This window comes from Elaeis guineensis, chromosome 5 (assembly GCF_000442705.2).
Source record: "Elaeis guineensis isolate ETL-2024a chromosome 5, EG11, whole genome shotgun sequence".
NCBI classification, from domain to species: Eukaryota; Viridiplantae; Streptophyta; class Magnoliopsida; order Arecales; family Arecaceae; genus Elaeis; species Elaeis guineensis.
In genome coordinates, this window is record NC_025997.2 from 121,655,924 (window position 1) to 121,681,018 (window position 25,095).

The following is a 25,095-nucleotide window of genomic DNA, read 5'->3' on the forward strand; positions in this document are numbered from 1 at the left end:
TTGGAAGGGCGCGAAGGGCCAGCGCCCGACGCTTGCCTCTTCCTCGCGGCGGCAAAATGACGAATTTCGGCGTCGGTCGGCCTCATCCTTGGCGGTGTCCCTGCAAAACCTACCAATGTCAGAGGCCGGACCAGAACTACCCTAAAGCCGAATAAAAAGAAAAAGCTGGGGAATCGGACGATACCTATTCGGGGGACCAGACTCAGGCCAGCATCATAGAGAGCTTGCTCGGTAACAAGCTCCCTCTGCTTCGGGACCGACATATCTTTGAGTCGGTGGAAGTCCTCCCGGTCGTCCACGTCGACCCGACTGTTGTCGTTGGCCTCAGTTCGGGGTGCACCCCAGCGAGAAGGAAAGCCCCAAGAGGAGGAAGAGGAAACAAAGAAAAACTGGTTCTTCCATCCATGAATGGACGATGGAAGACCGGTTATGAAGGCAAGACCCTTCCGGGGATTGAAGAGCCACCACCCTCGGGCTTTAGGGTGGGGTCGGAGCACAAAGAAGGCCCGGAAGAGGGAAACGCGAGGGTTGGTCGGCAAGAGCTGACACAACAGCGCGAAAGAAATGATTAGCCGGACAGAGTTCGGCGCCAGTTGCGCCGGACAGAGTCCGTAGTAATCAAGCAGATTCCGGACGAACTCCGGAATCGGAAGTCGAAGACCCGCACGAAGGTCCTCAACGTACAGCGCCAGGTCGCCGGGCGGAGGGTGGTTGACCCGACCGCCGGCCCCTGGAGCATAGAGCCGAAACTGCTCCGGGATGCGATAATGCTCCCGAAGCTGATCGACGTTCGGCCCCGAAAGCGAGGAGGCCTCATCTTCCGGAGCCGATCGGGTGTCGTCGGTCGGGTTTCCCGACCGAGCTCCCTGAGTCGGTTTCCTGGTCATTGTGCAGGAACCGAAAGAAGAGAAGAAAGCAAGAAGGGGAAGGAGGACCACGAACCCGATGGACCCTCCGGAGGTAGAGAAGAGCTCTGCCCGCGACGACCGAGAAATCGCCCGGACAGAGTTTCCCCAGCAAATGGCAAATGTGGGTCAGGGTCCGGGAGGTCCTATATATATAGGGCCGACCGACGGCCGAGATGCTCCCGCGCCGACCAAGGTCCTCCGGATGCGCGACGCGTGGCGCCCGCGGATTGGCTAAGGATTCGGCGCGCTTCGCCCCGGGGCGCCCGCACCGCCCGCATTAAATGCCGGAGCGGGCGCCGGCCAACCACCTTGACACGCGGCGCGCGGGGGTTGGCTCCGCAGTCGGCCGCCCGCGCCGGTCCGCGTTCCCGATGGGACGCCTCACCCACGATCGGCGCCGAATAATCCGATCGACTGACGCCGTATCGTCCGGCACCCGATCTTCTGACACCGACGTGACGGCTGGCGACGACAAGACGCGGCGTCCGGCACTGAACGCCGGCGCGACTTCTGGCATCAACCAGACGTTCGGATCTCTCGGGGTTCGTGAGGTGTCAGACAACGGATCAGCCGGCGGTACGGTCGGATCTGCGCATGCGACAAATCCACTCCCAGTCGTCCGGTCCTGCTACCCGAATGAAGGCACCGGCCAGCTTCCCACCCGACTTAGGAGTGGAGGGGGGCAACTGTTGGGGGATACCGACCGACCGACTATCGGAGGGACCGACCGACCGACCGACTATCGGAGGGACCGACCGACCGACCGACCGACCATCGGAGGGCCCGATCGGCTAGCGGCCCGATCGACTAACCGATGGCCCGACGAACGACTCCGACTGGTCGATCGTAAGTCGGGCGGTAGGCCAACGGACGCCATCAGCGGCTAACCACGGCCATCCCACGGTCTATTCCCGACCGACTGAACCCAGAGGTCCGGTCGCCGACCCACTTGAAGCTCGCCGACCGACGGAGGAGCCCGACGCCACTCTGTTGGCCACCGACCTCGGGTCGGCCGACTCCACCAACCGCCGTACGGCCGCCAGACGTTGTCAGCTCTGACACGGACATGCGGCACAGTTACCTAGGGTATTGTCCCGCCGAGAGCCGGGTCAACCCTGGTGATTAGACGGCTACACGGCGGCATGATGTTTTCACGGCGGCTCTGACAGCCTACAGTGAGTTGACAGTTCCTCACTTGTCCGCGCCATTAATGACGGTGCCATACCGCGCTCCACTATATATACCGGGGAAGGCAACAGTGCAAAAGGTCGATCCGTCCGTCTCTCCCACATACGCAGGCTCGCTCCTCTCTCTCTCTTTCTCCCTCTCAGAGCTCTCTGTCTGCATTTTACTGTTGCCCAGTCACCTCTCTGACTTGACCGTCGGAGGGTCCCCGTCGGAGCCGCCTCCGGTCAGTGCGGACTTCCTTTTGCAGGTGCACGCTCCCCGGCGATCGGACGACGAGGCGATTGGCCGCAACATGGCCTATTTCTAAGGCAGTCCTCGTGACATTAGCACATAGCATTACAAGTACACAAGCATGCAAGTGTAGGGTTTTTTTTAAGACATAAGCACATATCTAGGAGCAAAGTAATTCGGTGATGACAATTTTTGTCACCTTATGATTTTGTCGTATCACTAATCCTGGTTCCTTGCCACCTCTCCCGTAGTCCCATAACTGCTTTGGTCCAGCATCGATCATCATAAATTTCTATTTTTGCTTGTCCTTTTGCCAACCACAAAGTAGTCAGCAACTCATCACCTCTCAATTATTGGCCAATCCAAGCAACAATCTTTTCTTGGATTTGGAGAAACCGCTGCAGCACCGACCCCATGAAGCGACATGGCGCACGATATCACCGCCGGCGCTCTGAGATTTTACCGTTGCTTGAACTACTCCAGTAGAAAACGAGTCCCGAGCCGTCGTAAAACAACGAACCCGACTCCTGCGGAAGAGAGAGAGGGAGTTAAAAAGGGGGCGAAACTGGTGAGAACGATGGCCTCCGGTCAAACTCCATGGCGCCAACCCCCTCCCCTAACCCTAACCCTAACCCTGATTCCCTCCATAACTACCGGAATTCCTCCGGGCAAAACTTTAATTAGTTCCTCCATCGCAATTCCCTGGTGTGGTCTTTGAGAGGAATTGTATCCAGGGATAGATTTTTTTGCTCTTGGGGGTTTAGAGCTAGGGCTAGGGTTCTTGGAGTGAGGGATGATGGAAGGGGGTTCAGGGGGAAACGACGTGGAGTTGGTGTGCAAGACGCTGCAGTTCGAGCATAAGCTTTTCTACTTCGATCTGAAGGAGAATCCCCGGGGAAGGTACCTCAAGATCTCCGAGAAGACCTCGGCCACCAGATCCACCATCATTGTGCCCGTGAATGGCATCGTCTGGTTCCTTGATCTCTTTGCTTACTACGTAAATACTGATGAGCGTGATGCCTTCAGTAAGGAGCTGAAGCTTGATACCAAGGTCGAAGAAGAATCCGATCTTGGTTCAGAATTTGGTTATATGTGTCTGTTTCTGAGGATTGTTCTCTTGCTGGGATCTGGAAATTTGACAGTTGTTGTTGTTGTTTTTGTTATTAGGTATTCTATTTTGACATCGGAGAGAATAAAAGGGGGCGCTTTTTGAAGGTATAATTCTATTTTTGCTGATTTTGTCTTCTGTCGCTTTACTTTTTTTCTTTTTCTTTTAAATTTTTTGTTACATCGGGTAGTTTAATATCAGTCTTAGCCTGTGATTAACTTTTTTCTGCCGTTTAGTTTTTTTTTTTCCTTTTTTCCTGGGGTTTGTTGGTTATTGTTTAATTTGAAACTGTCATACAAGCATGAATTTGGTAAAGGAACATCGACCAATTATTGGCAAGTAAGCCTCTTGCTTGAATAGTTTGTATGTACAAAATTTAAGCGTTGGGGGTGATTTGTCAATGTCCTGTCGTGATGAGAGAGTATCATAGATATTTGTAATGTTATGTTTGTAACATCTGTGTAACCTTGTGTACAAAAATTGAAGGCCTGTTGTAATTTTGTGGTGTTGTGCATGTTGAGTGAAACGCAAGTTCCTGATTGAGGAAAGATAAACTTTCAAATAAGCATGGATCACCAAATTAAGTTTTTATATGAGTTGACTGCATCAAAAGTATGTTCTTTCCTATCAAAAGAAATGATGAGACAGTTTTTCCCACCGAGCAAAGATGACTTAGTTTCATTTGTCTATTGAGAAGGAATAGGAAGATCTTATTTTCTTCTTTTAAATGCTTCGTGCTTTTTCTTATTCGTGCATATGAAGAAGTAATACAGGAAAATTGTGATGGTCATTGATTTGTCATATGCATGTAATTCTAAATGGATGTTTTATGTAATAGTCCAATGCTATGAATTCTTGTTAATGTCTCCACTTCTTTTTTATGTGCAATTTTATTGTCAAATTCCTGGTGTATAAAAAATTTGCGTGGTGATAGATTGAATTCATTTTGTTTATATAGTTAATTTATTGCATCAAGCGGTTTCATGAGACTAGCTCTTGGAAATTAGTGATGATGTTCTTATATGATTTTTTAGATCTAGTGAACAAACTTAGTAAGCACATTTCCTTATTTTATTTATTATTTTTTAAAATAAGTTTGAAGGTTCTTTTTTAAGCTGAGCAATGCATTATTTGGGTCATAATAATAAAGGGCTTTTGGTTAAGGTTTGGCATGTGAACTTGGGATAATGCATTATCTCATTGGAATAATTTTATTATTTGTGAACATATTTCCTAATGCTATGTCATATAAGACATTAAAATGCATTTCTGATATTCAAACTCAAAGCCAAAAGTTTGATAGAGTTAAAAAAGGAATAACTGATGGAAACTTAGCGCTATTACTTTGTTATTTGTGGAGCCTGATTTGATTTAAACAAATGATAAATGAGAATAAAGTCCTTTTGGATGAGTTAAAGATTGCCTAAATTGCTCACGGAAGTGAGAAATGAGATTTCTTGGAACGTAGTAAATTGCTTTATTTTTTTTGTTTGATTTTGAAAAGAATAAAGAACCTTCCCCAGCATTTTGTTATAGGTGAAAATGTGATATGCTTGTATAATTGAATACTTGAAGTTGTGTACAATCGAATACTTGTTGTATGATCTTGTAACTTGTATATATTTTATGCTTAGTCAGGATATGCAGAAAGAATTGAGAATGTTATTATTTTATTTGATTTCATTATGTTCCTGACACTCCCTAGAAAGGGCAAATTGCGGGCAGACGAAACCTTTGGCTCTTTTTTTTCCCCTTATTTTTTTTTATTTTTTAACAAAAAGTTTCTGCCCCAAGACTCAAACCTATGTCATCGCACTTGTTAGTCCAAAAGCCTTTACCATTGCTCAAATGGTATGATCTTTGATGTGGCTACAGCTTGAGAAAATTCATTACAACTTGTTCATCTGTTATGATCATTTTTCACTTTGTACAGTATTTTTATACTTTCATCCCCCAAACTTTTGCCTGAATGCCTGAAACTAAAGATTTTAAATGAATGTTCATGAAAGTTATTTGATAGCAATATGATGCTAGGTAGTGCTGAATATAAAAATGCAACTCTAAAATGCTGTCAAATGCAACTTCAGAGAGTCTGGACATGATATTACATGGAGTGACACAAAGGCAATACTAAAAATAAGGTATTTGTTAGTTGGCAGAAGCAACTTGTGACATGAGATACTATGCTACTCAGAAGAAGCGTGTGAATCCAATACTGTGTAATTAAGTGCTTGTGTAATCATTTTCTGCATACAACTTCTAAGAGTTTGAAACTGTTTTACATGCTAGAGACCTCAAACCAAAGGATTTAAATTCTTGTGTTTTGGTTTCCTGTGCATGTATTTAATGCATAAGGGTTCTGAAAAAGTTCATTTGGTAAAGAATCTAGTCTTCAATTAGAATGAAAGCGAAAAAGGGTCTGTAAAGATGGCCTCAAAAAGATGGATTTTAACATGTTTGTAATGACAATTTTTCTGCTTGATCATGTGTTTATCTCGTAAGTTTTGGACATAAATTTGAGATAGAAGGCATGAATTTTATTAGCACCTCTATGGGCTTTTATCTAGGTACTTGGGTGACCCTTGCTTGTTTAAATGGCCTCAGAATTCATAGCAAAACCCTACCTAGACTGCCATGATGTGATTGATGGGGTAGTTTTTTGTGCTCTTTCCCAAGTGCTCAGAAGATGCCTAGTAGCAAATTTTTACTACGCAATTGTCTGTTCATGTAGACATCCACATTCAAATAGACAAGCACATGGTTGTGCATATTTTCACATTGGTATACACATACACTCACGCAAAGTCCTGATGTATCTAATCTCACATTAGCATCCAAGGTCTAGGGTGGGAAACAAGCAAGATGGTGTTGGGGTAAGGTTATGGTAGGATTGGCAGAAGGTTCACAATGCTTGTGTCACGCCCCGAACTCAGTATCCGGATCGGATATGTGATGGCCGCAGAATCTTTAGGACAAGCCCTAAAAAATATGCAAGGCCTATAAAGTTTCTCACAATCTTAACATCCATAATTATCTAATTTTTTATAACAATTGATAAAAATTATATAATTACAAATTCAATTCCTTCAATTATCCGATAAGGTATTAATAATGCTTTATTTATTCATTCGTACACCCGCGAACCCAAACCATTGTCAATCATGAGCATCTTGTAACTCTGAGAAGAAAAAAAGAAAAGTATGGGGGGTGAGCTTTACAGCTCAGTAAGAATCTCCGCACATTTACATCAGTATAATAATATAATTTGAAAATAGCAATAAGCATAAAGCATGAAATCTCATATTAAATGTTCAGAATAATGCAAACATCCATATAAAGATATGTCAAATATCTGTCTTGTCAAAAGAGATGTGTCATCATATGTCAGCTAGTGAAATTCTTTTATTCAGTATTAGTTTTATGTCTTGTTATTTGTTTCTCTTATCGCATCTAATTTTTTTAATCTTTTTTTCCGACTTTGGACTAACCAAAATCATATCTCAATCTTGATTTGATCCAAAATCTCACGCGTAAGCCTGTGGGGGCTGTCCCAGACATAAGCTCCTGACGGACTGTCCCAAGCATAAGCTTCTGATTGGCTATCCACATGACGAGGCTAGTTCAAACCATATCTTTTTCATCTGTTTAATTAATGCTGATTTTATATTAATTTTTCATCAAATCAATTTCAATTTACGGTATGATCAAAATAAGTATGTTATATTTATATAATTATATCATCAATTACTGATACACATATAGTCAACATATAATGTACTCATTACTGAAAAGTCATATTAGAAATAATAGTATCTCAAACATGATAAATACATCAACACAAATCCAACGATACAAATTCAATGATAAAAATAGTATATATAATGGGTTCTTACCTCTATTATCGATCAAATTCAGTTACCATATCTATCAGTTCGCGCCTAGCATGTCCAATCAATTACTATGATTCGAGCTAGTCCTCGATCAATCATCAGCATAATAAATAATAAATTATTGTTAGATTCCTATTTTCAAAACTTTGATATTCGAATTACTATAAATCTCAAATTTCTCGACCCTACCTAATACATAACTAATTAATTAATAAATAAATATTTGAATATTTACCTTGATTTTGGAATTAGAACGTACATCTCCTTTCTTGACATCTTCTCATTCGATTGACCGCATCGATACATGATCGAAATCAATAACCAAAAGAAATCATGATGTGATCATGATTGTGGTGGAAAATCATGAAACAGAGACAATTATCCAGATAATGATATCTGACAATCCGAGTGGATCGGATCTAGGTGACTTGTTCAATAGATTATGAAGCGAGAATTCGACAAGTTCAAGACAAGCATTGTCAACGATGTTCTATGAAAATCAGAATGGAAATTAATATCGAGAAAATTGTCATGATTTCAATCTAGGATCCTCTATCAGGTCAACATGGGTTTATCGCCAACCTAGAATCACCCTTGACCTAACCTCTTGCATCATGTAGAGAGAAAAAGAAAAATAGAGGAGAGAGAAAACTTAGGGAAGAGAGAGAAAAGAAAGCAGAGAGAAAAGAGAGGAGGGAGAAGTGGAGGTTCTTCTCTTCTCGAAAACAGAGGATGCCTGCCCCCTTCTCTTTCACTTCCCCAACCATGGTCACACACCTGACAATTGGCAACTCACACCATTTGATGGTGGAGACTCGGCAATATCCCTGAATGCCAGCCAATGACCACCACGCCAACAGTGGTCGGCAAAACAAGGGAGAAAGGCAAAACAGGAAATCTCGATTTCAAACATGGGTTCCGATGAGCTGTCGGCTCAAATCAAGGTAGGATGACGGCTGTGGAATTAGGGGAAGGAGGAGAATAAGGGCTTAGGTCCTTTACCTAACTCCAGCAAGGTCAAAAAGGGGTTTTCGGTGATCTTTCCCGATGGAAGAACCAAGTAAAAACATGGAGAAGAGCTTGGAAATCGATGGAAATCTCTTGAGAAATCTGCGGTGGAGTCCATAGGTGGAACGGATCTACCATTTATAGCTGAAAATCCAGGGGTTTTAGTCCGAATTTGAATGCCTTTGGTTGCTCGGTTCCATTGGAGTCAGGAGGGAAGATGAATCCTAGTCGAGTTCTTCTTCCCCCCTCCAGCACGTGCTATGCAGATGTGAAGCAGGGCTTGGGTTTCACTAGATGGCTTAACAGGCTCAACTTGAGGTTATTACAGTAGGTGGAAGGTGCTTGGGGTTCGAAGAGGGTGGTACCCAAGGTTTTGAAAACTGGTACTGACGGCCGTTCCGATCGGTCGGTCGCACGACCGGTATGGTTCCGTACTGGATCAAACTAGCACGAACCGATAGAGGGAGGACCAGAGGAGAAAGAGAGAGAAAGAGAGGAAGAGAAAGAGAGAGGAAGAGAAAGAGAGAGGGGGGTCCGTTGGAGAGAAGAGGAAGGTGGATCTGTCGGAGAGGCCGCCGGAGGCATCGTGGCCGTCGGGCAACGTAAACGTCGCTTGCATCTTCGCGGCATAAAACAGGGGCGATTACCCCTGTTTCACGGGTTTTTTTAAAAAATCCAATAACGGTGAGCCGACAATGGGTTTGTCGGCTTCACTGCTTTTGAATTTTTTTTTAAAAAATTGAAATAGTGAAGTCGGCAAATTGAGCGTCGACTTCACTATTTTTAAACTTTAAAAAAAAAAAATTCTAAATCAGTGAAGCCGGCAAACCAAAAGCCGGCTTCACTATTCGTCTTTCCCTTTTAAAAATGGCCAACGCCCACTGTTTTCGCGCCTTTGCCCGTGCCGCTTCCACCATCTGGTGGCCACGGCGGCCACCCACAGACCTCCGACAGCCTCTCCGTTGTCCGATCCTTCCATCTTCGGTGGTCTCCCCCCTTTTTTTCTCTCTTTTTCGCTCATGCGGCAGCCCCATCGGGCGAACTGAGCCGCGGTGGCTTCCGCCACCCTCCGGTGGCTGCAGAGGGCCACCTCCCTCTCCTCCTCTCTCTCTCCCTCTATTTCCCTCTCTTTCTTTTCCGACACCGTCGTGTGCTGTTTTCTCTGTCAGAACTGTCCCGATTCTTCGTCGGTCTGGTTCGGCACGTCTGGAACCGTCCCAATTCGGGATGGTTCTGAGAACCAGAGTGGTACCACAGATCCACTGCAGTAGGGGAGTTGTCAAGACCCAAGAGCACTATGGATGTGCTCAAGGTACATGGATAAGACAAGGAGGGAAAGGGAGGAGGGGAGAGGTGGATATGGTAGAGCAAAAGGATGAAATGAATCCAATGAGAGGTTTGATTGGATGACCTAAAACCATTGATATTTCATATAATATATGAGCTAAAACCAATAATATTTTAGCATATATTAACTTTCATGCCAGGCTAATCTTGGCTTGTTTTGGGGAGCCTGGCATAGTTCAACTTGAAGGCCGATTTTAGATTTCCCAAGCCTTCAATGCTCTGCCGGGTCCACTACCTACCTTTGAAAGTTCTTGTTTTGCGTGTGGGTGTGCTTACGCACTATATGCATTTATTGGTGGTAAACATATACTTATTTGCCTTTTTCCCATTGATCTTCTACATCATCAATACACCGACATGAGCATCTAGATTTAGCATTTTAATCTTATGACTTTGCTTTTTTTCCATCAAGCAAAATCTGATTATAGGTCTTTATCTATTTTCTGCTTGGATCTGTAAATATCCCAAGAGTTTTTGTATATGGCCTTCAACAGTTTAAATAAAACTTATATTCACAATGCAAATAACTCTTGTTACCAAGTTCAAGGACAATCCTAAAGCAACCACGGGACCTAAGGCTGTAAATGGGTTGGATCCATGCTGTATAGGGGTGGCAAAATATGACCCGACCCGCCAACCTGACCCGTGTTCGACATGCCATGAATAGGTTTGGGTTTTGGGTTAAACAGATTCGGATCGTAAATAGGTCGACCCATTTGACCTATTTATTATTTGGGTCGGATTTAGGTTTCATGTGTCAACCTATTTAACTTGTTTAACTCGTGTAATTTTTGGGTTGGACCAGATTAGGTAGTGTACCACTAACTGGGCCATTTAAATGGATTGAGTAACGGGCCGATGACCGAAGCACGATTAAAACCGCTCACTCCTCCCACTCGGCCTATCCCAATAATGCACCTTTTTTCCAATTCCCCTGGTCCCACCTATCCTAATACCCCATCGTGGTAAGGGTTTTTTCTTCCCCTCCCATTCCTTCTTATTTGTGCTGCCTTCGTTTCGGAGACAATGCTGAGGCCATGGAGCTCGATCACAGGGGCTTGCCGGAGCCTTCCATTCCAATGCCATCAAGTGTCGACCGGAGGTTGGAGGCGATGGAGATTGTCCGAACCCTCCACAATCTAGAGGCGAAGGAGGCAGTGGGGTGTCGGCTAGAGGTCCAGAGCCCAAAGGCAATGGAGGTCTGGAGCCCTCCCCTCTTCTCTCGCTGCCTTCAAGGCTCAAATTCCTCCGCTCCTGAGAGCTCAGTCAAGGGCGGAGTCGGAGGCGGCGAGAGTGCGGCAAGGGTGGAGAGGCGGTCAGGCAGAGATGCAACAAGAGCAAAGATCAGAGAGCAGATTTTTAATTTCTTTTTATTTTTTTTTTGAAAAAATAGGTCGTAAATGGGTGGGGCTTTGTTTTTTTTAATTAGGTTATAAACGGTCGTAAACAGGTCGGGTTCGGGTTCGGAGTTTTTTTTGACTCGGCTCGTATCGGACCCGACCTAACCCGATTGCCACCCCTAATGCTGTATCCGCATTCTAACTCGATTAGGAAAATCGAGTTTGGATTCGGGTTTGGAACCATCAAAATATGTAAGTTGCAAACTTGCGTCCAAACTTGATTAATAATTGGATTTTAGTTTGGATCCAAGTTTGTTTGAGCTTCAATTCACCACATGATTTTAGTGGGCCAACTAGCCAACAATTAATAATTTCCAAAACTGAAAGGACTGTTAGTACAATAGTCCTCCATTTAGTTTGAATATGTGGTAGATTACCATGGGAAAGGAGCATGATATAGAAAATGAATGTTTGGTTTTGGAAAAAAAATCCAATCACTTTTGAAACAGATGTAAATTTTTGTTTGTCTATTTTGATTTAAACATAACCAAAATCTTAGTGTTGGCTGGGATTTTGGAATTGAAATAACAACAACAAGTGACAGTTAAGGAGAGCATGCATTTTTGATTCATAAGGAGAGCATGCATGAGAAAAGTGTAAAACCAAATATGAAGAAAAGGAATTAACACAAGTCATGTAACCAGTTCTTTTTGTATTCCTGTACTTATATTTGACATATATAGTTTGTGTACCTGTATTCAGGTTATCGGATTGTCGCATTTGAATGCGGCTGGATCCAAACTTGATCTGAGAAGAAATTGGATCCTGTATATAGAATCTGAGTTCGATCCAATAAGGTTATTGAAAATTTAATTTGAACCATACCTGATTATTGTATAACAATTTTGTTGTTTTATTGATTTTTCGGGTATCATTTGCACTCCTTTCTGGACCTCAAAACTGTACCATCAACTGTTCCAGAGAATTATATTTCAAACATTATATTTCTTTGCAGCATCTTTTGCCAATAGGGAAGTAGGGACATTTAAAAATTGAATTATTGAATGGGGAAGTGCATTATCAGAATCATCAATGCAATTATATGCTAGGTTTCTGTGTCTGTGATTGTCCTTTTGACATTTGTCTTGCTATCACAACCATCATGAAGTCCGCTTGACATTATGGTTATCCAGGCTCCTGATTTAGTTTTCCTTCAGAAATTTGAGGATGATCAACCTTTTGGCTAATTCCTGTTATGGAAGATACATACATACACAGACATGCACACACGCATTTGTGTGTGTGTGTAAGGGATGCATGCATGTATGTAGAATTTTGTGGTCCATCATTTTCTGGGTCAACATTTTTTAAATAGTGCTTCTTTTGTCTCCTAAAGCAGTAGCCTTCAGTTTTGAGGGATTGGTGCCAGTCCATCTCTGCCTAGTTTTCTGATGTAAAGATCATTTGTTGCTTATTAAGTATATATCTATTTAACTATGGAGTGGAGCATAGACTTTCTTGGATTATGATAGAAGCTGATGAAAGTGCTTGCTGATTAGATTTCGGAAGCATCTGTTAGTAGAAATCGTAGTACAATAATTATTCCTGCTGGAAGCTCGGGTGAAGAAGGATGGGCTGCATTTAGGAATGTTTTGCTAGAGATAAATGATGAAGCTTCACGACTTTTCATTGTACCCAATCAGGTTATCTCTGAATTGTTTTGTATGTATATTCACTCCATGACATCTTACTTGTGTCATGTGTTCTAACCATCACGGCTGCTCTATTTCTATGCAAAAACAGCAACATATGGAACCTTCGGAGCATCTTCCAGGGCTTTCAGATGATGTGGGTGCAGGATTTATATCAGGCTATAGTGCCCAACCAGTCTCAGGGTCTGAATTGAATGTTGATAGATTAGTTGAGCTGCCCCCGCAGGATGAAATTGGAAGCTTGGGGCTATCAAAAGTAATCAGAGCAGATCAGAAAAGGTTTTTCTTTGACTTGGGAAGCAATAACAGGGGTCATTTCCTGAGGATATCTGAGGTATTAGCACTACATCAATTCTTCTATTTTCCCATCATTGTGTTACAATTTCACTATTTCCTTGCATATTGTGTAGGTTGCTGGAGCAGATCGCTCGTCTATAATCCTTCCCTTGTCTGGGTTGAGGCAATTCCATGAAATGATTGGCCATTTTGTGGAAATAACCAAAGACAGACTTGAAGGAATGTCAGGTCCCAACATTCGGACAGTAGAGCCTATGCAGAGATGATCGGATGAGTTTGGTCAGCTTCTTGGTTGCTCTTGTTCGGTTCTCTAGTTAGTAGCTGGTATGTTAATTAAGAAAAATGTGTTGATCGTGCTCTTTCCTGTTTTTTTCTTTCTCATCCACTCAGATGGGTAAGAATCTCGTTTCTTGATTCTCCATTCCATGCTAGAGTTGAGAGTTTTTGGCAAGTTTTTACACCTTGGAATAATTAGAGGACATAATGTCCTGTAACTTGTGCTTCTAGTGGTATAGTGAGTGTTACTTGCATTGGTTGCAGAAGATCAATCTATCTGGGCTTGGTTAGCATCCGTGTCTGTGAGTTAATCATTATGCCAGCATGTTTGTTTCATTTAGTTAGCAGTTTTGGATTACCTTCATGCAGGGACGACTTATTTCAAGTACTATCACTACTATATGATAATAACCTACTCAGGGTCTTACAATGAGTTTCTGGAAATTGAGCATACCAATTTGTCACCATCAACATTCTTTTGCACTGAATTCACCGGTTGATCTCCATGCACTGCTTTAAATAAAGCAGTGAACTCGATGTGCAAACTTATTGGTTTCTCTTGATTGGCTTGTGTGAGTTATGGATGAAAATGTTTGCCCTAATGTCAGATTTCTTAGTTCACCTAGAAACATGGATCTCCACTTGATTATCTACATAAGTGCGTGGGCTTATGCCATTCTGAGACACAATTAGTTTGAGAAGCTGGGAATAAAATTCAGGAAGTATGCTGGAATAATGCTTTTGGAATGAATATCTCAGGTTCCACTGCAGTGGATTCTTCTCTTGCCTGATGTATTGTAGCATATATCTATGTTATGACAGGATGGTACCTGTATGTGGAACTGAAAATACTACCATGACTCAGATGTTCAATTTTACTAGCACGAATGTGTGTAGGAAACTCAGTAATGTGATTTTGAAGATTTTCAAAGTTGTATGCTGTTAGTCATTACACTAAAATCATTTCATAATTGTATTGGAAAAAATAAATTTTGTGATCTGAGTTCGTGGGAGCAAAATTCTTTCGCAAGGGATTGCATGCATTTCCTTTTGTGCTCTGTTCGACTCAACCATTCTTGAAGCAACAGCAAACACCTTTTCTGACTAGCATTTGACTTGAGGCAACAGCAACTACTAATCTTTTTGGTGATTCATGCTCAACTGTTAGTACCACCTTAACCTTATGTTTCTGGGACATATTCGTAACCCCGTTATCCACCACCATCCAAAAAAAAAAAAAAAAAAAAAAAGGAAACGCCGTGACAGAGTTCTTAGCCTCGTAATCTTCCAGGGAGAGTTCTTAGCTTCGTAATCCTCCAAGGAGAGGCTGGAAGTTTGGGACTTCCAAGACCTGAGGTATCGTATGCTGTACATTCTTATATTTAGTATTTCTAGACAAAAAACCCATATTTTTTACCATCATTGTATCTCCTCTGCTACCACCATCATTATCTTTGCTGCTTTTATCATTGCAATTGTTGCCTCTGTTATTACCGCAATCATTACTTTGGCTATCAACGTAACCTTTGCTTTTGTTGCTACTATCATTGCTATCCCATCATCATCATCACTGCTTTTACTATACCATTACCATCGTCATTGCTATCTCTATCATATTAATAGAGTCCTACCACTATCATTACTTTTGTTACCACATTATCGTCGCTATCTCCACCATCCTATCATTGCAATTATTGTTTCCTTCACACCAATATTTTCGTTATCGTTGATACTAGCATTATTTTTATCATTTTTTTCATGCTGCTGCTACTCTCATCACAATACTAGAGACATTTCCACCAATTCTATCTATACAAATGTCGTTTCTACCATCTCCGCATTTATGCTTTTAAAAATAATTGATTATATGAAATATCTTGGTATTTTAAAAAGTTAGAAAAATGAAAGTAATATTTTTGTTTTTATTTTTGAAAATAAAAAAAATACAAAAGTGACATCAAATAGTACCTAAGATTATAAAATTAGAAAATAATTAATTATGACTAAATTATAGGAGAACGACTTGATAATGAAGAGATCTACAGGATCATGTATAATTAGTGCTGCTTATAGCTAATGATAATGATTATAAAATCGTGATAGTCCTTGTGAACTTGTTAATTTGAGTGGACTAGTTACCTTTGTTATCTTATACGGGCTTCAACATTTTTTTCTCATTTTTAGAATTTAAATTTACTTTTTAACTGTTTGGATTGAGACAATAGATGTTAGGATTTAGAGTCTGTAGGTATTATGTTTTGTTCTCAAATTTCATCATTTTGGCAATTGACATGGTCCAAAAATATCCATTTCAAAATACTTTATCAATATTATTATTACTATTTTAAGTCCTAATTTCTTAATTCTGCTAGGCTAAATGGATCAAGATCATTCTGAAGTTTCAATATTATGGTTTTGATAAAGTAAACTCCAATTCAAAGGAAATTTAGGAAAAATCAGGTCATTGTTAATTTCGATAACTTTATAGGGTTAATCACAAAGGGAGCAAGGGATTCTAAACCTCAGATTGGTGCCTTATCAACAAGTCCCGGACATTGAATAGCAGCCAATATATAATCACCGATAACACTGTTTAAGGACTTTATGCAACAACTACCTGACGCCAACCAACTGTTAGTCTTTAGCAGCTGCTATCTCTTCCTATATACCATGCCCAAACTATCTCCCTATAAAATAGATCGCAATGAATAATATCACAGGTAGTTCAAGAGCAATCCCCTTGCATCACATTTTGCTATAAAATCTACAGCTTTGTTTGCTTCCATGTAAATGTGGAAGAGATTGAAACTGTGGCGGCGCTCTTGCCAGCAAAGAATGTCCTGCAGTGGTGGAGGCCTATAATTCCTATCCAAAGTATTGTCAACAATAACAGTTATGACAGGTATGAAATCTCTCTCGAGGCAAACATGTTTTGCACCCAAGTCTTTTACTGTCACATATAACCCCACCCAAACTACCGCTAACTCAACATAATGCACTGGAGATGGTGGTAAAGGCTTACCACCAGCTTTGATAAGCCGACCTTCACTTTCCAGATTATAAAACCCATAGCCACCCTATCCTTTTGGTGCTGGATGTATGGCAGGTGCTAGTGTTTCAATTCATCAATCTCCATTTAGTTAGGTTGTTCTATTCTGTTTCAATAGGTAGAAGAGTCGTTAAGATCTTTGATATTAGAAGCTGTTGTCTCCTCCTCTTTCCTTTTAAATGGCTTTATGGTGGATGGATATAACCTACATGTTTCTTTGTCATAGAGTGAAGCAGTGTAAGGATTGTACTAACCTACATGTAACGGTCAATATAGGTGGTGGTGGCAATTGGGTCGGATCAAATCGAACATACATTGAGTCGATACGTGTCAGATTAAAATATCATCAATCTGAATTCAACCTATTTATTAAATAAATTAAAAATTATACATCAACTTGACCTATTCATTGAGTAGATAATTCGATCCGACCTACTTAACTTATTCATTAAATAGATCAAATTAGATTAAATAAATTAAATATATTAAATAAATCAAGTTAAACGGATTAGAAATAATTTAAACAGATTTTAAATAGATTAAGTAGGTCTTAAACAAATCAAATGGGTTAAATGAGTTAAACGGATTGTTTGACTCAATTTAATTTGAATATCAAATGGATTAAATAAATAAAATGGATCAACTGAAATCTAAATCCGATTTATATATTAAAGGGGTTCAATGAATTCATCTGTTTATATCCGAATATATTTAGTCTAAATTCAAATTAGTTTATGGCAGGTTGAACATAAATCAAATTGGTGGATCGGATCATATTTTATGATTTTAAATATAGGAGCCAACAGCAATTTTTTATAAAAATATATATATATTTTTTTAATTTTCCCTTTGGTACTTGCATTCCGGTCGGTAAGAAAACCCAAAACCTGCGTTACCAAACCCGATTGGTATGTCGGATTCGAGTATACGGATCTTTCCGGACCGAACTCAAACCCGGCCCGTTATAAATCCCACCTCATCCTTACCTGAGTTCTCCCAAAACCCTAAACCTGGCAAACCGAATTCTCTTCCAGAGGCGAAGCCAAAGTAGATCCAACGCCACAGGTTTTCAAACCTCGCCATGGCCGCCGACCCCTCGAAGCCCTTCTTCCCCGTTGAATCCTCCCGCCATCCCAAACCCCCCTCCCGAAAGCCCCAAACCCCTACAGCGGAATCCAAGTTTTGGCGCTCCTTCAAGAACTCCGAGCTCGCCTCTGGCCTCATCCTCCCCGTCACCGCCCTCGAGTTCTCCCCCGCCCCTCCCCACGACCTCGCTGCCGCTTCCTCCGCCGCCGTCCACCTCTTTGACGGCGCCACCCTGTCGCCCAAGCCGTTTTCTCCCCTCTCCTCCTTCTCCGACGTTGCTTATTCCCCTTCCTTCCGCTGCGACGGCTCCCTTCTCGCCGCCGGCGGTGAGTCCGGCATCGTCCAGGTCTTCCGCCTCGACCACGCTGGCCACGCCCTCCGCCGCCTCCGCGCCCACTCCCGCCCCGTCCGCGTCGTCCGCTACCCCCGCGTTGCTGACAAGCTCCACCTCTTCTCCGGCGGCGACGACGCCCTCCTCAGCTACTGGGATGTCCCCTCTGAGACTCAAGTCCTCTCCTTTCCCGGTGCCCACCGTGACTACATTCGGGCTGGCTCCCCCTCCCCCGTCAGCTCCGAGGTCATTGCCACTGGCTCCTATGACCACACCGTCAAGGTCTGGGACGTCCGGGTCTCTTCCAATGCCAAACCGGTCTTGGAGTTCAGCCATGGGGCACCTGTCGAGAGTGTGCTCTTCCTGCCTTCTGGGGGTCTTCTCGCCACTGCTGGTGGGAATTATGTCAAGATTTGGGATGTTATTGGTGGCGGGAGGCTGGTCCACACTGTGGAGGGCCACAACAAGACAGTCACAGCCATGTGTCTCGGTAGAATTGGGAACAATGAGAGTAGCAGCCATGGAGGCGGGGAATCGAGACTCATGAGTGTATCCATTGATGGGTATTTGAAAATTTTTGATTTTGCGGCACATAAGATCACCCACTCGATGAGGTATCCGGCACAGCTCTTGTCAGTGGGATTCTCTCCATCTGGGTTGGCTCGAGTTGTGGGAACTTCGAATGGTACCATCTATATGGGGAAGAAGAAGATGAAGGAGAAGGAGGAGGATATTTTTGGAGCAAAGATTGCTAGTGAGTTCAATACTTTTGCTCCAGAACCTGAGAAGCGCATTCTGAGGCCAAACTTTAGGTACTTCCGTCGAGGCCAAAATGAGAAACCACAGGAGACTGATTACATGGTGAAGAGAGCAGCAAAGGTGAAGCTGGCTGAGTATGACAGGCTATTGAAGGAATTCAAGCACAAGGACGCGCTTATTGCTGTGCTAAATAGGAAGAATCCAGATAGTATTGTGGCTGTAATGGAGGAGCTGGTGGCAAGGAAGAAGCTGCTCAAGATTGTGGTGAATTTGGATACAGATGAGCTTAGATTGCTTCTGGGCTTCCTGCATAAGTATGCTACCATGCCAAGGTATGCTAGGTTTTTGATGGGGCTGGCGAAGAGGGTTCTCGAGTTGCATGCTGAGCATATCCGATCAAAGGATGAGTTGAGAGGTTATGTTAGGAATCTTAAGCGCATGATAGCAGAGGAGATCAAGATACAGCATTCTTTGCAAGAGATACAGGGGATGATTTCGCCTTTGCTCGTGATTGCTGGAAGATGAGGTTTCCACTATCACTTCTTCATGGTGGGATGTGATTTATCCATCGCATGTGACATGTCCTGTATCTATACATACCACTGGGACTGTCTGCAAAGAGTGTTTTTTCCCTGAATCACATGGCTTGCCTGTAGAAGTACCATTTTACTTGCTTAAGTATCTTCTTATTGTTCCTAGTTGGCCAGTTCTGGTGTCCCAAGTTGAAACTGTTGAATTGTCATTGTTCAATTGCAGATTTTGTTTTTTTTTTAAAGTTAGTTCTATATGATTGGTACCCGTTGTAATGTTCTGTTTCAATGAGTTAGCATCTATATGGAAACTTCTTTTGAACTCTTAATACAAATGTCTACAGCCTTTTTGTGGAACATGTTGGAAATATGAATTACGTAGCAGAAATATTTCATAAACACTTTATTGTCTTTTTGTTCTGTTTCTAATAGAATCTAGAAAGGGTAAATGTTTGAGTTGTCAAACCATAATTAATTCAGTAAGTATATTTGATATCCTTTCTGATTTATTTTTTTTTGGAAACTGGAGAGGTAGTGGCGACATTCAGGGTGATGTTTGAGCAAATCTTCCCAAGTTAAGCTAGGAGGATGAAGTGCGAAATAACCAGCATGTGTGATCTAGTTTATCGATCAAGTTGTTTCTTAGCAATTAAAAGAAGGCTGCTTCTTCCATTTACAAAATGAAGGGTATGGATTATTCTCTGTAACTGATATGTGGGTCTGCAATTTGTGTCATCTGAACCATTGTTCATGAGCAGTCATTTTTTTTTTATTAGATGGTTAGGTTTTGCTCACAGAGTTTGAATCTTCATCTTATGATGAGTATTTCTTCAAAAATCCGCATCAACAAGTTCTGACAACAGTGTTTGATGATTTGACTCATTAAGCAACTTCTGTACATGCGTCTTCTTTGTCTGTGATACCATTAATTGAGTTATGATAAGTATTCAACTTTAGGTCGTTCTCACTACTGCTGATATTAATATATCTTGCTCACTGTTTTTCATGTTTGTGGGTTCTAGATTTATTTTCTGCCTCAACTGCACCAAATGCAAATAATGAGGCATATCATGAGAACTCCTTTTCTTGTCCAAATTTCTACATGTTTCACTTTCTGTTGGAGTCACTCTCTAACCTTCATCTTTCACGCCTCTACTCTCAGTTTACATAGGTCAAAACGAAGATGAATTTTACACAAATATTTTTGCATCCCAGTTACTCATTGATCACTGTCATGTTTCTCTATCCTCTTCTTGCTTATTAGCTGCAAGTCATGACAAAATAGTGGCAGTGACTTCAGTGGTGTGCAACATTTTGAGATATTTAGAAGTGTTCAGCTTCTATTTTTGTGGTATGCATGTTGGTTGTATGGTTGTTCTAAACTCACCATTTGTGAGATTAAAGCAGCAAATGTGCTCTTGCCGGCACACTAGTGTTTGTGGGGAAGGAATTATATTTGCCAGCATCTTGGCATGCTGCTTATTAGTGGAGAAATTCTGTCACGTTGACCATCTTATTAGTGGTAAATGCAAAAGGTGCATGAAAATGGAACTTTAAGAAGGGTAGAATTATTTATGAAGTATTTTGAAACATTACCAGGGAAACACTATAAAAAAATTTTGCAAACGACATTTTAGATGGACTGTATTCCTGTAGTTGTCCTTGAGATCGTCAAGAGAGGAAGAGAGGCACATGGGTTCTGCTGATTGCACTCTACCTGAAGAAGCCTTCTTTAACAAAACAATATGAGCTTTTAGTATGAACTTGCTGTTTCATTATCGATAAGTATACTGCTTATCAGAGAGAGTGAGTTTTGTTCAAGTCAATGACATCAGAATATATGTGATATATGGAGAATGTTGAGATACTTCCTGCACTGATTTTTCTCGCAAAGTTCTGCAGCCTGTGACAATCAGGTTTAGGAGTGTGGAGCGGCTTCGAGTACTTGGAGGTTACGATGTCAAGATTATAGAAGCTCTAGATCCCCATGACTGCAGCAGCTCAAGGCTTCCAAGCCTATCTGGCTGGATGGGTGGTTTAGTGCATTCTGATGTCTTCACCATTTGTAGAGCCAGTGAGGTGGTGGCTGCTCTGTAATTCTATTGAATGGTGATGTTGAAAAATTAAATTCTATTTGTGAAAATAGATTAGCTTTCTATTGTTTATACTGTTTGGCGAAGCATATTAACTTTTCAAAGGCTATCATGATTATATTATCCAGCATATATTGTTTAAGTGAACTCCAATAATTGGTTGTATAAACATCACTGCTAACTCTTATACATGGGATATTGTTTACTATAAGTTTGGCATGTTGTGAATTGTGATATGCCGATGTCCATATCAATTTTACACCTTAAACACTAAACTATCCAAGGTTTTAGTTACTGACATGTACTAGTCTGTACAGAATGTACCTTATCAACCTGGAATGGTATTGGTACCAGTACAGCAAGGGTGCTCGATACCCTTATGCCAACATGTGGTACACCCATACAGGTGCTATGTTGATATCAACACTGTACTGTGTATTGATTGGGAGGGTGTAATATTGTGCTGGCAAGATACTGGCATGGGGCTTGATACCGAGACTTACAATCCTCGAACTATCTATGATTAATTGATCCTTGGGAACCAGAAAATTGCGGAGTATTGAATTAGACTTGTTAAACTGATTTAGTGGTATGCTGATGGAGGAATTAGATCGTCTGTCTAGCAAAATCATCCAGGAAAAGAGCTACTTCAGAGGTTAATGTTTTCATAGTTGCTTAAAATGCATCCAGACATCTAGTGAACTTGACTATCTTGTGCGGCATGTTCATGTGGAAGGTGGAAGCAGATGATTAAGCCCCATATGTGTTGGTTTTTTGTGGTTTTACAAAATTTTTGCCATCAGTTCTTTTGCAGAAGCAGATGACTAAGTCCTGTATTTATTGGCTTTTTGTGGTTAAATAAATTTTTTTCTATCAGTTCTTGTGTGATGCGAATTTCTTTTGTGCCACACAAAACATGCCTTGGAGTGTGCATGCTGTTCAGTGTCTTCTTTCTACTTGGTTGGATACTGGTTCTTTCATTTCCAGATTCTTTTTCGCTGATTATGCTGGATGAGTAAAAGTGGTCATTATATCTTGAGGTGAAGAGATCCTTATCAGGAACTCATAGTAAGATTTTAATATCTTGATATGCAATCATATCCTGGCCATTTTGCTATGCAGATTTCGAATTTGTTATTTGTTGTGTTCTGTTGTCTTTCGACCATCTCGGTATGATTATTTTCTAGTTGTGACTGGTTAATCATTGAACTGTGGTAACCACTAATGCAGGCTGAAAGGATCTGATGATGATAAAGATAGAGAGGTGTTATTTTTATTTCACATACGCATACATTCATTTCAAGATTATCTGCAAATTTTTTGTTTAATAATTGCAGAGTCAGTTTGAGCTTCAATAGAGGCTTCAGGAGTTCATAGAGCTTGGATGAGCTAAGATCTACCTGCCAGCGCTGCAAATGCTTGACGGTACCTTGCAACCTGGGAAGCCACTCATGTGAAAGACTTGCAATTTGCCATAGCAACCTTGGTTTTCAAGAGCAGGACTACATGAGCAACTTTCCAGATGGTACTCGTCTTTCTGGTTTGCTAGACTCGGCACACGCGGCACATGAGAAGTGAGTGAAAATTTGGAGATACTGAAATGAGGAACACACAATCCCGAGAAAGGGCGCAACTAAGTCAAGCTACTCGTGGATTATTCAGTCTAAGTTTGACTTGATTTTAACTATTACTCACCTTGAAAGTTTGCAAGCCTCTTTTATATATATATATATATATATATATATATATATAAAGTATTATTTTTATATATAATAAAATAAAATAAAATTAGATATATTTTTTAATCATTTGATGTATTGGTTAGAGATATCCAAATTATATGATTTTTGATGTATAAGTAGTTTGAAGGTAATAGATAATATCCAACAGCTTGAATCGTTGATATGGGATTCTTGTTGTCTAATCTTGATCTGATCGAATCTAAATTTGATCGACTTTATCCAAATCTGTCATATGTATGTATGTATGTATGTATGTATGAATAAGGTTGATCAAATTTGGAGCCAAATTTGATCGAGTTTGCCACCATGTATGTATGTATGTATGTATGTTAGAATAAGGTTGATCAAATTTGGAGCCAAATTTGATCGAGTTTGCCACCATCCAATCCTCCTAGTATGCATCGATGTCTATGCAACAAAATAAAAGCTAATGGCTATTTTTTTATTTATTTGGGGTTAAAAAAATATAAAAAATCAAGCCATAAATGTAAATGGAATGGAAAAAATATAAAAAATAGGCAATAATATAGATGAATGGGTGTGGGATTGAGTTTGTGCTTATCCTGTAGTATTTTTATTTATTTTGCAGGATTTGTGTTTATTCTGAAGTAATTTTATTTATTTTGGATTTATTTTTATTTGTTCTAAATATGTTTGTGTTTATAGTTTATGTTTATTTCATCCGAAGTTTCTGTTTATTATAGGGAGACGAAAAGTGTTTTGTCCTATCTATCTTAATGGTGGAACATGTTACTTTTTATCTTCCCTCACTAGATATAAATTATATAGGATAAATATAAATTTTGAATGAAATAAATATAATTTTTTTTTAAAATAAATATAAATATATTTAAAATAAACATAATGAGTCTAAAATAAAAAAAAATAGAAACGCCTCAAAATAAATACAAATTTCATGGGATAAACAGAGATGTTTCAAAATAAATACAAATTTGACCACTTTGCTATCCCATCCATATTAATGATCTATTTTTGTAATATTTTTCTGTCCCATTTGTATCAATGGTTTGGGTTTTTTTATATTTTTTTCATCCCATTCAATTAATTCCATGATTTTGTTTTATATTTTTTCATCACATCCACAATAATGGATTGGTTTTTTTAATTTTTTTTTCATTCCATCCGCATTAATAATTTTGATTTGTATTTTTTTTATCTATCTATATTAATGGTTTAACTTTTTTTTATATATTTTTTAAAATCTAAATCAATGGAAAAAACAATCGTTAACTTTTTTTCCCGCATAGAGAGCCATGTGAATTGGATGGTGGAGAAGTCGGTTGAATTTGATCTCAAATCTAGTTGGATGGTGAGAAAATCAGGCCCCCCCCCCCCTCTCTCTCTATATATAATAGATTAATATATGAATTTAAGTATAGTTTGGTTGGTATTCGAGTTTAGTCCAATGGATCTCGAATATTGATTTTTGATTATCGAGCCAAGCTGGAGCTTGGGATATTAAAGTTTGACCATTTTCGAGGTAAGTTTTAAATTCGAATATTTTGAATCGAGTCGAGTTTGAACTTCTATCTACTGAACTTGATTTGATTTGATTGCACCTCTACTCCTAAGTTTTGATTTGATGGTAGCATATATTCATGTCACATGCGCTAAAGCATTGTTCATTATTTGGACTTGATCGTTATGCAAGGGATCAGTTGTCAAATAGCTGAAACTGTGGTTTCTATTCAGCGCTTTTCACATTTAGTGGTCTGTGTTTTTTTACTCATCTTATGGGCATTAGGATATAATTTGAGGTTTTTCTTGGTAGAAGACAGATATAATATTATTTAAATTTTTTTATAAGAAGTATTAGTATTCTGAGTTTGCTGTTGATTCATTTTTTTTTTTCAGTCACGAATGAAAAAAAATACTATTGCTAGCAAATTCTGAGTTGGTAGCCCTTCTTTAAGTGTATTGTTTGGAAAATATAAAAAAGAACGCAGGACGTGGATTCGTCTGAAGAAATAGGTGGAGAAAGTTGCGAGTCCGAAACTTTATTTTATTTTTGGGAGAGTGAAAACATTGCCCTTGCCCGCGCGTGCTACGGATCGGAGTCTGAAGGCTAAGAGCTGATCTGGTGACTTGGGATGAAAATGTGGATTTTTTTTTTAAAATAATATTTTTTAATACTTCATTCCGAAAATAAATTGATTTCAATTTTATTTTCAATTTCATG

The 25,095-nt window shown here is 40.5% G+C and overlaps 2 protein-coding genes across 2 annotated transcripts; both read left to right on the plus strand.

The window, feature by feature from the left end:
* Positions 1 to 2,890: 2,890 nt before the first annotated feature.
* Positions 2,891 to 13,600, plus strand: LOC105046078 (transcription factor Pur-alpha 1). The gene is made up of 5 exons (XM_010924574.4): positions 2,891 to 3,378; positions 3,495 to 3,542; positions 12,580 to 12,723; positions 12,824 to 13,066; positions 13,143 to 13,600. The coding sequence occupies exons 1-5, from the start codon at positions 3,121 to 3,123 to the stop codon at positions 13,293 to 13,295; spliced, it is 846 nt and encodes a 281-aa protein (XP_010922876.1). The 5' UTR covers positions 2,891 to 3,120; the 3' UTR covers positions 13,296 to 13,600.
* A 3,747-nt stretch (positions 13,601 to 17,347) lies between these two features.
* On the plus strand, positions 17,348 to 19,417 carry LOC105046077 (protein SLOW WALKER 1). The gene has a single exon (XM_010924573.4). It carries the CDS (start codon positions 17,436 to 17,438, stop codon positions 19,053 to 19,055), a length of 1,620 nt encoding a protein of 539 aa, XP_010922875.1. The 5' UTR covers positions 17,348 to 17,435; the 3' UTR covers positions 19,056 to 19,417.
* Positions 19,418 to 25,095: the final 5,678 nt, after the last annotated feature.

Bases quoted from the DNA above. Each gene is read 5' to 3' on its own strand.
- LOC105046078 (XM_010924574.4), top strand. From the start codon at position 3,121: ATGATGGAAGGGGGTTCAGGGGGAAACGACGTGGAGTTGGTGTGCAAG. The intron at 12,724-12,823 runs GTTATCTCTGAA...ATGCAAAAACAG, and splicing joins TTTTCATTGTACCCAATCAG to CAACATATGGAACCTTCGGA. The intron at 13,067-13,142 runs GTATTAGCACTA...CATATTGTGTAG, and splicing joins ATTTCCTGAGGATATCTGAG to GTTGCTGGAGCAGATCGCTC.
- LOC105046077 (XM_010924573.4), top strand. From the start codon at position 17,436: ATGGCCGCCGACCCCTCGAAGCCCTTCTTCCCCGTTGAATCCTCCCGC.